At 40.1% G+C, this 15,372-nt stretch overlaps 1 protein-coding gene across 4 annotated transcripts in view; it reads left to right on the top strand.

Moving 5' to 3' along the window:
• Positions 1-255: 255 nt before the first annotated feature.
• UNC13B (unc-13 homolog B) overlaps positions 256-15,372 on the top strand; it is a 222,275-nt gene continuing 207,158 nt past the window's right edge. For 3 of the 4 annotated variants that reach the window (XM_067744047.1, XM_067744046.1, XM_067744045.1), the window contains exon 1: positions 258-583. In XM_067744047.1, the coding sequence (XP_067600148.1) occupies positions 562-583 (22 nt within the window). In that variant the 5' untranslated portion in view covers positions 258-561. Of the gene's footprint in view, positions 584-15,372 lie in introns of all 4 variants that reach the window. The other variant, XM_067744051.1, reaches the window with a different exon arrangement.

The following is a 15,372-nucleotide window of genomic DNA, read 5'->3' as shown; positions in this document are numbered from 1 at the left end:
GGGTGGAAGCCCCGCCCACGTGAGAGGGGCAGAAGGCTTCAATTCCCGCCCCACGCAGGTGAGGGGGAAGCCCGCCCCTCTCTGCAGCAAGCCTAGTAAGTGTGCGGAGCCGCCTTCATTCTTTCACTAAGAAAAGCGGAAGGGGACCCCACCTCCTACGTGCCCGTGAGGGGGCGGGGTCGGCGGACTGGGCGTGAGTTGATTGGCTGGGAGGCGGGGCGCAACGGGTTGGCTCTGTCCCGGCGCTCTCCCGGATCCCGGCTGGAGTGAGGGGAGGGTGTCCCGGTCGCTCTTTCCTCTCAGCGATGGCGCCGCGGTGCCGCGCCCAGTCTCCCGCCTGCCGGCCGGTACTCACCACTATCGGGAGCCCGCTCAGACGGTGAAAATTGGAGCGGGTCCGAGGGAGCGGCGGGAGGCTGCCTGCGAAGGGGACCATGAGGAGCGGCGAGACCCGTGGGGTCGATAGCGGGAACAGCTGCTGCACCTGCTGAGAGGAAAGAGGGAGCGGCCCGGCGCAGCTGCGGGGCTGGGACGCGGCGGAGGCTCGCCGGCGCCTCGGCCATGTCGCTGCTCTGTGTGCGCGGTGAGTGCGCGGACTGGGGTGCAAGGGCGGACGTCTCCCTGGGGTCTCCACGGGCTTCCAGTGGGCGTCGGGTTACCACCTTTTCCAAACTTTACGTCCCATCCGTGCCTCGGGGAACCATTATGTTAACTCATTTTTGAACATTTAAAGAGTTCTTTCCATTCTCTCTTGTTTTTCCTCGCGCTTCTATGAGGGACTGTTAGCTTTCCGTTCCGGTGTCCATGTGACAGTGTTGTTGGCTGGCAGGCCCAGATCCTATTAAACAGTGTCTGGCGCTCTCCTCTAGCGAGAGTGAACGAGCTAGGGACCGCGGATAGTTGGTGTCTGTTCATAGCGGGCAGCCCCCTATTCTTTTCTTCCTCCTCCCTGCACGGTAAAACCTCAGTCGGCTTAGTAGCAGGTTCTTTTTAATCACGCTTTGAACGTGTAGTGGTACACCTGTCACATCCCTTCTTTCAGCGTATTTCTTGGCTTGCACCCCTTTATTGCTTGTCTTTGTCCCCTGCTCCTTCTGTGGGTTCTAGGCTAAGAATGTGCTCATATTCGACTTGGAAAGGTGTGTCGGCTTCTCTCCTTTTGGAGCAGAGCATAAGAAGTATGATTTATCTATTTACTTCTATCACAGTAACTAAAGGTGAAGTCCTTTATTGCCTTTCCACTGACCCACCTAAGAAAATATTTAAGGCAAGAGCTTTGGGATTTAAGATGAGGCAAGGTGCATGGACTAAGCTCCATGAGGGTAGAGACTGTTTCTTAATGGTTTTTGTATTCCGGGTGCCTGACGTGGTAGAAGCTCAATGCTGGTTTTGAATGAATGCAGGGACTGTGATTTTAGAGATTATCTGATCAGAAAAAGCAGGGTTTGGATTACCCATTGGATTTGATCTTGGGAAATTCAAGTTACAGCCTATCACATCTGTGTTGAGCTAGGTGGAATAAGGTGGCTTCGTTGTGAGTGAGAGAATTTATCCACAGGAACCTTTTCCTGGCACCTTTTACTGGATAGAGTTCATGTTTCTTTTGGCTCTATGGATTAGAAGCATTGTTGTGATCTCTGTTAAGCGTTTCCCCCAGCTTCTGGCAAATGGAACTGATTTCCTCTCTTCTCTTCCACTGTTGTTAAATCTGCTTTAACCCAGAATGGATTTGGCTCTTTCCAGGGATTATGAGACACACAGAAATTTTCTTCTTTCATGGTTGATTTTTCATTAATGAGAATTTTGCTTTGATTTTAGTAAGACATTTTCTCTCAGCAGCTGGGAATCTATTTTTTCCTTTAGATCCCTGCTGTTGAGTAGCAGGATTTGGGAGAGGTTGGGTTTTGCAATGTCTATTGGACAGTTTAAATCTCTGCTGCCACACTGTATTACAGAACTAGCCCTTATGAAAGATTCTTCAGGCAGGAGCATTATTGAACCAGAAATTCCTATTTAATTGAATTTAAACTTTAGAGAAGGAGCTGCTGCTGTTTTCATTTGTTCTCATATCAGGAAGCTTTCATTTTCTAGAAATTCTGTTAGCTAGCTAAACTCTTTCTCTTTAATGTTACATTAGTCATATTTCTCCTTTTGAACCTGGAGGATTGGAGACCAGCAGGTCATTGTCTTTTGAATGTAGATCCTGAAGATTATTAATTATGGAAACAAGTGGCTACCTTGTACAGAAGTAGTCATATTAAATGGCAAGGTATTCATGCTGGAGAAACTTACAGAAATGGATCAAAATAAATCTTTTTATTTTTAAAATATTTTTGTTATTTATTATTATTATTTTTAATAGATCTTTATTGGAGTATAATTGCTTCACAGTACTGTGTTAGTTTCTGTTGTACAAGAAAGTGAATCATCCATATGCATACATATGTCCCCATATCCCCTCCCTCTAGAGCCTCCCTCCCTTCCTCCCTATCCTACCCGTCTAGGTCATCACAAAGCACCGAGCTGAAAAATAAATCTTTTTTTTAAAAAATATTTATTTATTTATTTAATTTATTTTTGGCTGTGTTGGGTCTTCGTTTCTGTGCGAGGGCTATCTCTAGTTGTGGCAAGTGGGGGCCACTCTTCATCGCGGTGCGCGGGCCTCTCACTATCGCGGCCTCTCTTGTTGCGGAGCACAGGCTCCAGACGCGCAGGCTCAGTAGTTGTGGCTCACAGGCCTAGTTGCCCCGCAGCATGTGGGATCTTCCCAGACCAAGGCTCGAACCCGTGTCCCCTGCATTGGCAGGCAGATTCTCAACCACTGCGCCACCAGGGAAGCCCTGAAAAATAAATCTTTTAAAAGTGACATTCCTTGTATTATATTTTGGCAGTTAGGAATGTTGTTCATATTCAGAAAGAAACCTGTGTAATGATATTATATAACAACTCAATTTCAGTTCATCTTGGAGTAGAATTGAATTAGAAACTTTTTCCATGTAGTCAAAGACATACTGTGTTCTTAGATTGGAAGAATCAATATTCTTAAATTGACCATACTACCCAAGGCAATCTACAGGTTCAGTGCAATCCCTATCAAATTACCAATGGCAGTTGTCACAGAACTAGAACAAAAAAACCTTAAAATTTGTATGGAGACAGAAAAGACCCCAAATATCCAAAACAATTTTGAGAAAGAAGAACAGAGCTGGAGGAATCATGCTCCCTGACTTCAGACTATACTACAAAGCTACAGTAAACAAAGCAGTATGGTACTGGCACAAAAACAGACATATAGATCAATGGAACAGGATAGAAAGCCCAGAAATAAGCTCACACACCTATGGTCAATTAATCTACAACAAAGGAGGCAAAACTATACAATGGAGAAAAGACAGTCTCTTCAATAAGTGGTGCTGGGAAAATTGAACAGCTACATGTAAAAGAATGAAATTCGAACATTCTTTAACCCGTATAGAAAAATAAACTCAAAATGGATTAAAGACCTAAATATAAGACCGGATATTATAAAACTCTTAGAGGAAAACATAGGCAGAAGACTTTTTGACATAAATTGCAGCAATATTTTTATCTAGAGTAATGGAAATAAAAGTAAACAAATGGGACCTAATGAAACTTAAAAGCTTTTGCACAGCAAAGGAAACCATAAACAAAATGAAAAGAAAACCCACAGAATGGGAGAAAATATTTGCAAACGATGTGACTGACAATACCTTAATTTCCAAAATATACAAACAGCTCATACAACTCAATAACAAAAAATAAACAACCCAATCAAAAAATGGGCAGAAGACCTAAACAGATATTTCTCCAAAGAAGCCATACAGGTGGACAATAGGCACATGAAAAGATGTTTAACATTGCTAATTATCAGAGAAATGCAAATCAAAACTGCAGTGATAGGGCTTCCCTGGTGGCACAGTGGTTGAGAATCCACCTGCCAATGCAGGGGACACGGGTTCGAGCCCTGGTCCGGGAAGATCCCACATGCCGTGGAGCAACTAAGCCCGTGAGCTACAAGGCACAACTACTGAGGCCCGCATGCCTAGAGTCATCGAGGCACAACTACTGAGGCCCGCATGCCTAGAGCACGTGCTCTGCAACAAGAGGAGCCACCGCAATGAGAAGCCCGCTCGCCACAACTAGAGAGAAGCCCACATGCAGCAACAAAGACCCAACACAGCCAAAAATAGAAATCAATCAATCAAAAAAACCCACAAAAAAACCCGCAGTGATGTATCACCTCCCACTAGTCAGAATGGCCATCATTAAAAGGTCCACAAACAATAAATGCTGGAAAAGGTGTGGAGAAAAGGAAACTCTCCTACATTGTTGGTGGAAATGTAAATTGGTGCAGCCACTGTGGAAAACAGTATGGAGGTTCCTTAAAAAACTAAATATAGAGTTACCATATGATCCTGCAATCCCACTCCTGGGCGTATGTCTGGAGGAAACTCTAATTCAAAAAGATACATGCACCCCAGTGTTTATAGCAGCACTATTTACAATCATCAAGACATGGAAGCAACCTAAATGTCCATCGACAGATGAATGGATAAAGAAGATGTGAGATATATATGTACACACACACACACACACACACACACACACACACAGAGTATGGAATATTACTCAGCCATAAAAAAGAATGAAATAATGTCATTTGCAGCATAGATGGACCTAGAGATTATCATATTAAGTGAAGTATATCAGACAGAGAAAGACAAATACTATATGATATCACTTATTTGTGGAATCTAAAAAAATGATACAAATGAACTTACAAAACAGATAGACTCACAGACATAGAAAACAATTTGTGGTTACCAAAGGGGATTGGGGGAGAGAGATAAATTAGGAGTTTGGGATTAACATATACACACTACTACACATAAAATAAATAAACAACAAGGACCTATTGTATAGCATGGGAAAGTATACTCAATATCTCATAATAACCTATAATGGAAAAGAGATCTGAAAAAGAATACATATATATTATAACTGAATCACTTTGCTGTACTCTTGTAACTAACACAACATTGTAAATTATACCTCAATTTAGAAAAAAATTTCAAACAGTATTTAACCTGATGTAGAATTTGGCAAACTGGTATTGATTTAATCATCTCCAAATATCTCAATCAAGAAGTCAATTTCTTGGTCTAACTCTTTAATCATGCCTATTCCCTGCAGGTTAAGGGCTCTCAATAGTCTGACTCCAGCCCTCCTTTTGGTCCTATGTTCTTGCCTATCCTTATTAGCACTAACTTTGTTCATTCCTGCCTTGGCAGTGTTCCACATTTATACTCTCTGAAATAGTCTTTTTGTGTTTTCCGCTTATCAAAAATGTATTCTTCATTTCCCAGCTTACAGTCTCAACTTTTGTTGTTGAAAATGTCCTCAGTTCCTCAGTCCACAGTGATCTTTCTTCTTTACACTCTTTAAACTCTTAAATGCATTAAAACATAAATTACTTATGGTCTGAACAGTGCCACTAAATTGACAATGAATTGTATACCACCTAGCAACTAGTCTTGTGCTGTGCTCATGGTGACCCAAACAAAGGAGATAAAAGCACTAGTCAGATCAGTTCTGGAATTTTGTGTTCAGTCAGGGTATTTGATTCTAAGAGGCACACTGAGAAACTGGAATTTCTTCAGAGAAGAATAATTAGAATAATGGTGTAGAAACCATTTGAGGAATTGAGAGGTTTAGTTCTTGAGAAGATTTAAGAGGGGGGAGGATCATAATAGTAAATGAAAATTGTCTAAACTATTGCTCCAGGGGACAGAACTAGGACAAGTTGACCAGTGATTGAAAATGATAGGAAATTAGATTTAGCTTAACATAAGGAAGAACTTTAACAGAGTTGTTCTTAACTAATGGCATGAACTACTTTTGAGGATTTTTTGACATAGGATACTTTAAGCAGAGACTGAATGAGTGGTAAAAGGAATTTTGACGTTGAGTGGGACGTTAGACTTGAATTTTAAAAAAACCCCTTTTATAGAATTCACTTAGTCTTTCTTCAAACATTCGGCACAGCTTTCTTCACAATACTGATATCTTTTTGCTTCCATAGGAGCCAGTACCACATAAGCAACTCCAGTAAATTAAATCAATGATTTTCTTTAACTTTTGTTGTCTTGGTGTTCAAGACTGTTTTCTCCAAACAAATAAGCATTTTGAGAATTGAGTCTTTCCGTATTTCTTTGTAACTGCCACAGTGTTTATAACTGAGCGCTGGATTTCCCTCCCTAATTTGAACCAGAAGTGACTACACTTGACTTGTTAAAAAATCAAAAACAAAAAAATAGTCTTGGAGGTATAAAAAGCAATATATGCTAATATATTGTTAATCATAGAAAATTGAGAAAATGCAGAAAAGTGTAAAAAGGAGAATAAAAATCATCATGGTCCTACCACCCACTCAACACCATTGTTAAGTTTTTTGTTCATTGCTTTCATTGTTTTGTTTTTATTATAGAGATAATGTATATGCATGATAAGAAATTCAAACAATTTAGGATGTGAAGTGAAAGGAAAAAGTTCTCCTGTCTCCATTCCCTATTCTTACTCCCCATATGAGCATATATAATTTAACCAGTTTCATATTGATGATCAGAATTTTTTTTGCTATTATAAATTTTGCCTTTATAAACAATATAATTTATAATTTTGCTACTATAAACAATGCTACAATGAACATCCCTGTAGATGGTTTTGTTATGTTTGGAGATCGCCAGTCAGCTTTCCACCTGGTCTTTCTGTGTGATTTGCTCATTGCTGTTTTCTTGGCATAATAATTACACTCACCTGGACCCATTAGCAAACCAAGTGCCTCAACATCTCTCATATCAGTAATCTTCTATTAGAAGCAGATCCTTCACCAGTAGGTAATATTTTTTGCTTACCAGAAATACCAAAGACCTCAGCTCTTTTAAGTTTGACCTGTGATTTTCATGTACTTTTCTTGTTTATCTTCTTTGTATTATTTAAAAATTATTTTTTCTATATTGAACATTTATTACTTGTGTTTTTAAAACAGAACAAAACAATGTCACTAGTGATGAGAACTATACCAAGTCAATGTATGTTGTGACTTGCCCTTAGAAAAGCTTATCATAATTTATCATTACATATCAGCCATCTAACTAACTGAACAGGTACTACTGGGAAACTCTTAGGAGGTGAACTCTGATGGACACTCAGGACACCTATTGATTGTGGGTTTATTCTAGCCTGGGGAGACTCCAAAGATATATTTTGATTTACTGCCACTCTGGAAAGTAGGAATAGTAATGATTTTAGAGTTTTTAGGTATAAGAACAGGTTGCTCAAGTGCTTTCTTCTCATCTTATTTCTCCAACATTGTCATCTGCCTCAGCTAAATCCTTGCTGCTACGTTTTCATCACATCATGGTTCAGGTAGTCCCTGCCCTTACAGGCAGAGTTGCTTCTGGGTGTCTTTTGCTTAGCTATGGCATCAGGAAGTTGATTGTGCCTTGTCTGAGCTAGGCAGAAGGGGGAAAGGACCAATTTCCTCTGCCAAAGATAGTGTCATAAATTGTGTTCTTCCTTATAAGCGGTACATTCTGTAAATTTTTTAGTTTCTAGAGGTGGGGTTTCTGGAAGTTGCACTCTAGGCCAACAGACTGAGTGTTTATCCTATTTTACCAGTGCTAGGTATTTCAGATTTTGCTATGTGAGTTTGTTTAAAGTTTGGGCTGTGTATCATTAGTAAATATTTGTTGAGTACCTTCTCTGTGCTTGTTATGTAGTAGATAAGAGCCCAAGCAATCTACACAGGTCTTAAAATATCTCCTTTCTTAGATAAACTCAGAATCCATTAGGATTATTAGGTCTGATTTGGGATAAGCAGAGTAAGTTAAGTTCCTGCTAGAGCAGGGAAATACCGCACTATTTTTTCTAACTTTTAAAGCAAGATTCTTTAAGTTTGGGAGGTGTTTTATACATACCTTATAGTGGACTGTCTTTAATAAAGTTCAGAGAAGATTTGATAGTTGTATATTAAAATTTTTTTTATTGACTTATAACATGTATATTAAAATACACGAATCTTTTTTTGATTAGTCATTCATTTTAATTTTTTAATTATTTTATTATATTTTTAATATCTTTATTGGACTATAATTGCTTTACAATGGCATGTTAGTTTCTGCTTTATAACAAAGTGAATCAGCTATACATATACATATATCCCCATATCTCCTCCCTCTTGGTCTCCATCCCACCCTCCCAGTCCCACCCCTCTAGGTGGTCACGAAGCACCGAGCTGATTTTCCTGTGCTACATGACTGCTTCCCACTAGCTATCTATTTTACATTTGATAGTGTATATGTGTCCATGCCACTCTCTCACTTTGTCCCAGCTTACCCTTCCCCCTCCCAGTGTCCTCAAGTCCATTCTCTACGTCTGCATTCCTGTCCTGCACCTAGGTTCTTCAGAACCTTTTTTTTTTTTTAGATTACATTTATATGTGTTAGCATACGGTATTTGTTTTTCTCTTTCTGACTTACTTCACTCTGTGTGACAGACTCTAGATCCATCCACCTCACCACAGAGAACTCTATTTTGTTTCTTTCTATGGCTGAGTAATATTCCATTGTATATATGTACCACATCTTCTTTATCCATTCATCTGTCGATGGACAATTTAGGTTGCTTCCATGTCCTGGCTATTGTATATAGAGCTGCAATGAACATTGTGGTACATGACTCTTTTTGAATTATGGTTTTCTCAGGATATATGCCCAGTAGTGGGATTGCTGGGTAGTATGGTAGTTCTATTTTTAGTTTTTTAAGGAACCTCCATACTGTTCTCCATAGTGGCTGTATCAATTTACATTCCCACCAACAGTGCAAGAGGGTTCCTTTTCTCCATAGCCTCTCCAGCATTTATTGTTTGTAGATTTTTTGATGATGGCCATTCTGACTGGTGTGAGATGATACCTCATTGTAGTTTTGATTTGCATTTCTCTAATGATTAGTGATGTTGAGCATCCTTTCATGTGTTTGTTGGCAATCTGTATATCTTCTTTGGAGAAATGTCTATTTAGGTCTTCTGCCCATTTTTGGATTGGGTTGTTTGTATTTTTGATATTGAGCTGCATGAGCTGCTTATAAATTTTGGACATTAATCCCCTGTCAGTTGCTTCATTTGCAAATATTTTCTCCCATTCTGAGGATTGTCTTTTCGTCTTGTTTATGGTTTCATTTGCTGTGCCAAAGCTTTTAAGTTTCATTAGGTCCCATTTGTTTATTTTTGTTTTTATTTCCATTTCTCTAGGAGGTGGGTCAAAAAGGATCTTGCTGTGATTTATGTTCTAGAGTGTTCTGCCTATGTTTTCCTCTAAGAGTTTTATAGTGTCTGACCTTACATTTAGGTCTTTAATCCATTTTGAGTTTATATTTGAAAATACACAAATCTATCGGGCTTCCCTGGTGGCGCAGTGGTTGAGTCCGCCTGCCAATGCAGGGGACACGGGTTCGTGCCCCGGTCTGGGAGGATCCCACGTGCCGTGGAGCGGCTGGGCCCGTGAGCCATGGCCGTTGAGCCTGCGCGTCCGGAGCCTGTGCTCTGCAACGGGAGACGCCACAACAGTGAGAGGCCTGTGTGCCGCGAAAAAAAAAAAAAAAAGAAAATACACAAATCTTAACTTGTATGGCTCACTGGATTACCACAAAGTGAACACACTCATGTGACCACCACCTAGGTCAAGAAATAGAATACTACTAACACCCCAGAAGCCCACCGTACCCTTCCTCTCAGTCATTACTCCCTTCCATCTTCCCAAAGGTAGCATTATCCTACTCTAACACTGTAGTTTAGCTGTTTTTTAAAAATTAATTAACTTTATTTTTTAAGAGCAGTTTTAGGTTCATAGCAAGATAGAGTATATTTTGCCTGTTTTTGAGCTTTTTAAAATTGAGGTATTATTGACATATTGAACTTTTCATAAATGGAATTATAAGATATTTCTTTTGGGCTGCTTCTGCTTAACATTATGCTTGTCAGATGCTTCCTCTTGATGCATTTAGCAGTAGTTTATTTTTATTACTGTGTAGTATCTCATTGTATGAATATGCCACAGTTTATTTACCTTTGCTGGACATTTTTGTTTTCCATCTTGGACTATGATTTTATAATACCACTCCAAATGTACTTTGTATCTTTTAGTTCTACCTTTGTATGTCTATCTGATATATATATATCTGGGATTAAAATTTCTTGGTCATTGGTTATGTTCAACTGTAGCTGATAATATAAAACAGTTTTCCAAAACCTACCTCCTAGTAACTGTATTCCTAATATTCATTTTTTAAAAAAAGGGAATTTGGCCAGGTTCTCAAACTACTTCACAGGCATTAATACATACTTTTTACATGTTAATCCTGTAGGCTTGGAAATGTCTTTTTTTTTTTTTTTTAATGACCTGACGAGATCCATTATGCTCAAAATGATGCCTCACATCATTTGTGACCCTCATTTTTTTTTTTTTTTTTTTTTTTGTACGCGGGCCTCTCACTGTTTTGGCCTCTCCCATTGCGGAGCACAGGCTCCGGATGTACAGGCTCAGCGGCCATGGCTCACGGGCCCAGCCGCTCCGTAGCATGTGGGATCTTCCTGGACCGGGACACGAACCCGTGTCCCCTGAATTGGCAGGCGGACTCTCAACCACTGCGCCGCCAGGGAAGCTCAGCCCCCATTTTTTGAAAGAAATGTTGAGTTCATGTTTATGATGCTGAACAAGATAACAGCATAGCCCCTGAACTTAGTGGCATTACATACCTTTAAAAAAGAATATTTTCTAAAGAGATCAGTTAACATATTTTTATTTTTGCAACTTTACTGTAAGTCTGAAATTGCAAGATAAAAAATTTAAAAAAATTACTGACATGAGAAAATGTGTGTGAAAATGGAGCTCAATGAAAAAAGAAAAAAGGGGTGAGGAGAATGGTCAAATGGTATGTAACTATATGGGGGAAAAGGCTGAAAAGATACATATCAAGATATTATCAGTGAGAGGCTCCTAATGGCCAAAGATGGGCAAGTTGCAATATCAATAAGGATAACAACCACAAGAATTGAAGCATATCAACTATGCTTAAATCCATGACTTCATAATACTGAAAACAACAGCAACTAATAGGTAACTATTGGAGGATACTAAAGGACCAAGTTTTTTGATGAGATTTGAACTGTCACAGAAGAGCAGTGAGCTCCATTTTCCTAGGGCTATTGAAAAATAACTTATTTCCTTCTGTATAGAATACTTAGGTGTAGCTGCTTCTGATGAGGAAGCTTAGATAACCAGCTCTGCATTTCATGCTTTGTTGTGATCCTTTCTGTGATTACTGAGAAATGAAATAAAAATGTAGGCATGTGGTAGAATTTTGTATTCAGCTTCATAAAGGAAATTGTTTCATTCTTCTATTTGTCTCTTCAGTAAAAATGAACTGGTAATTCTCAGGTGTAATCTCCAAAAGCAACTATCCACTGAACATTTGAGAGCAGCCCATGACATCAAAGGAAAATGAGTTATCAGGACTTCTTTTTTTTTGTGCTAGTGAACCCCATAGTGATAAAATATGTGGTAAAAATATGACAGGAGAAAGTTTGTGTTACAGTGTATGTATACAAACTGTATTCTGCTAAATATATAAAATAGGGAAAAATCAATTCTTAATCACTAGGAAGTACAGCTTTCCAAAAAAAAATCTTTTTAAAAATTCTATTACTTCTTCTATTTCTGTCCATTTAGTTCTTAGTACTTATTTGAGACTGGAGAACAAATAGGCCTGTGGATTGTGTTAGGCTATTAATTTTCTCTTACAACTGTTTGCTTTATTAATTTCCATAGTGTTTTACTATGAGTGATATTGAGAAGAGGCCAGAGGGCCATGAATGAGGAAGATCTGCCTAGCAACTAAGGAGGGGCTGGGCAGTGGGAAGGTAATTGCTTTTACATGTGATTCAAAGTGGGACAAAGATGATTCAAAGGGCTAGCTCACTTGTGTTTCTGTCTACTGTTATTAGTTATGAGCCAGATTTGTAGAGCCTTCATCTGCAAATGGATACAAGAAGTCTGGTTGCCAAGGAGAGGGCGGTGAATGATACAGATATAAACCTCTGTCCACCTCATTTCAGCCATCTAAACCCATGATCACATCATAGAGCATGTCACTCCTTGGAATGGTGCTCTGCTTTTATAATTTCAAACTTCATTATCTGACTATCTGATTATATTCCCCAGTCTGTCTTTCTAGCTTTCACTCTTACTATGCTTTACTAGTGTGATATAGGGTAGATGTTAAAAGTTTTGGTTTTAGGCAGACCTCAGTTGGTGAATATATCAGCTCCACAACTTACATATGTTACTTAACGTCATTGAACCTTAATTTCTACATCTTTAAAATTTATACATCCATTCAAAGTATTTATGAAGCTCCTATTAAAAGGAGATACACAAATAAAAAATAATATGATTTCAGGCAATGATAAGTACAGTGAAGGTAAGAAAGTAGGATACAGGGATTGAGAGTGATCTGAGTGGGAGAGCTATTTGAAGGAGGATTTTCAAGGAAGGCCTCATTGAGGAGGTAACATTTGAGCTGAGACCTGATTGATGAGAAGGAACCATCCATCAGAGACCTGAGGTAAGTTTTTCATGCAAAGTGAATTGGAAGCAAATATTTTGAGGTGAAGGAGAAAAGCAAGGGGTTACTGGAAGAGTGGTAGGCAGAGACTATAAATCAAAGATGCTTTGATTTATATTTTGCAAATGTCCAGTTTGTGGTGAATGGACTGGAGTGGGAGGCCATGGCTAGCAACAGTGGAAGCAGGGGGTCCACTTGGAGTGTTCAGGTGAGAGATGGATAAAGGCTTGTACTAAGGTGGTAGTACTAGAGATGGTGAAAATAGCTATAGCAAAGTATTGCTGAGATAATTGGGAAGATGATTAGCACTATCCCAGGCATTGAGTGAGCACTTATTTTAATATGAAAATAGTGTTAATGACCTTCATCCTGCTCTGTGACATCTATTTATCTAAGTCAGAAAGTCATCCTAGACTTCTCAATTGAGGAAGAAAATATATAGAGAGGAAGGAAAATTGTTAGGTTCAGCTGAGTTCATGGTGTCTGTAAGATAAGTTACTTAAACAATATGTTGAGTTGGGAAGTATTTGTCTTGTTGCAGATCACCCTTGAAAATGGTACCTGAAAATGTAGATCTGTAGCTTAGTAGAGAAGCCTGCATTAGAGATAAATTTTGGGAGTTGTAGTTATTTGGTAATAAAGCCATTAGCATGAATAAAATTGTACATAGAGGATAATAGAGGAGAAAAATTAGCTAATGCTGTACCTATGGGAATGGGCAGAAGAATTGATAGGTGTGATCAGAACTGTAGGAAAATGGAGGTGCTATGTCAGTGTCTGAAGCCTAGACTAAAGGGAGTTTCAAGAAGGAACGATCAAATGATAGAGATGAATGATACTGGTTGAGAATAAAGAAAAACAATGTCATTGGATTTGAAAACTAGAGCAAGTTTCATTAGAGTAGTGTGAGAGTAGGCATCATATTAAAGCAGTTTAAGAGTCTTTGGGGGGGGCTTCCCTGGTGGCGCAGTGGTTAAGAATCTGCCTGCCAATGCAGGGAACGCGGGTTCGTGCCCTGGTCCGGGAAGATCCCACATGCCGTGGAGCGTCTGGGCCCGTGAGCCATGGCCGCTGGGCCTGCGCGTCCGGAGCCTGTGCTTCGCAACGGGAGAGGCCACAACGGTGAGAGGCCCGCATACCGCAAAAAAAAAAAAAAAAAAAAGGAGTGTTTGGGAAGTGAAGAAGTGGAATCAGCAAGTGTAGGCTACTCATTCAGAAGTTTTGCAATCAAGAGAAATGTTGAGGGACTTCCCTGGTGGTCCAGTGGTTAAGAATCTGCCTTACAATGTAGGGGATGCGGGTTTGATCCCTGGTCAGGGAACTAAGATCCCACATGCTGCGGGCAACTAAGCCCACACACCACAACTAGGGAGCCCGCGCCTCAATTAGAGAGCCTGTGTGCCACAAACTACAGAGCCCACGGGCTCTGGAACCCGCATGCCACAACTACAGAGCCCATGCTTCCTGGAGCCTGCACACCACAACTAGAGAGAAGCCCGTGTGCCGCAACTAAAACCAGATGCAGCCAAAAATAAATAAAATAAACAAATAACAAGTAAATCTTAAAAAAAAAAAAATCCACGTTTCCAGTTCTTCCACTGCAGGGGGTGCAGGTTTTTTCCCTGGTTGCGGAGCTAAGATCCCACATGCCTAGGCGTGTGGCAAAAAAAAAAAAAAAAGAGGGGTGAGAGTGGTCTTAAGAAAAAGGAAATTTGAATGTTTGTAGCCCAATGGGAAGGGATCTATAAGAAGGAGAAACTTAAGATGAGTTGGGGGGAGGAGAGGAGCCAAGATGGCGGAGTAGAAGAACGTACTCTCCTCCCTCTTGCGAGAACACCAGAATTACAACTAGCTGCTGGACAATCATCGACAGGAAGACACTGGAACTCACCAAAAAAGATACCCCACATCCAAAGACAAAGGAGAAGCCACAATGAGACAGTAGAGGGGTGCAATCACTGAAAATCAAATCACTTAACTGCTGGGTGGGTGACTCACAGACTGGAGAACACTTATACCACAGAAGTCCACCCACTGGAGTGAAGGTTCTGAGCCCCACGTCAGGCATCTCAACCTGGGGATCCGGCAACGGGAGGAGGAATTCCTAGAGAATCAGACTTTGAAGCCTAGTGGGAAGTGATTGCAGGACATACCATGGAATATTACTCAGCCATAAAAAGGAACGAAATTGAGTCATTTGTTGAGACGTGGATGGATCTAGAGATCGTCATACAGAGTGACGTAAGTCAGAAAGAGAAAAACAAATATCGTATATTAACGCATGTATGTGGAATCTAGAAAAATGGTACAGATGAACCGGTTTGCAGGGCAGAAGTTGAGACACAGATGTAGAGAACAAACATATGCACACCAAGGGGGGAAAACCCTGGGGGGTGGGGATGGTGGTGTACTGAATTGGGCGATTGGGATTGACATGTATACACTGACGTGGATAAAATTGATGACAAATAAGTACCTGCTGTATAAAAATAATAATAATTAAAATAAAAAGATGAGTTGGGGGTAGGGAGAGAAAATAACTGATTTCTCTGTAAAGTAGAATGCAAGAATTAGCTGAACGTGAGGGGGGTTCGGATGATTTAGCAAGCTTGGGGATATTCTTTCAACAGCTATTGTGCCCGGTACGTGGGGCAGAATTGTGGTTTTAAA

This window comes from Pseudorca crassidens, chromosome 7, assembly GCF_039906515.1.
Source record: "Pseudorca crassidens isolate mPseCra1 chromosome 7, mPseCra1.hap1, whole genome shotgun sequence".
In the NCBI taxonomy this organism is placed as follows: Eukaryota; Metazoa; Chordata; class Mammalia; order Artiodactyla; family Delphinidae; genus Pseudorca; species Pseudorca crassidens.
The sequence above is the reverse complement of the archived record's forward strand: the minus strand, read 5'-3'. Positions and strand labels throughout refer to the sequence as shown.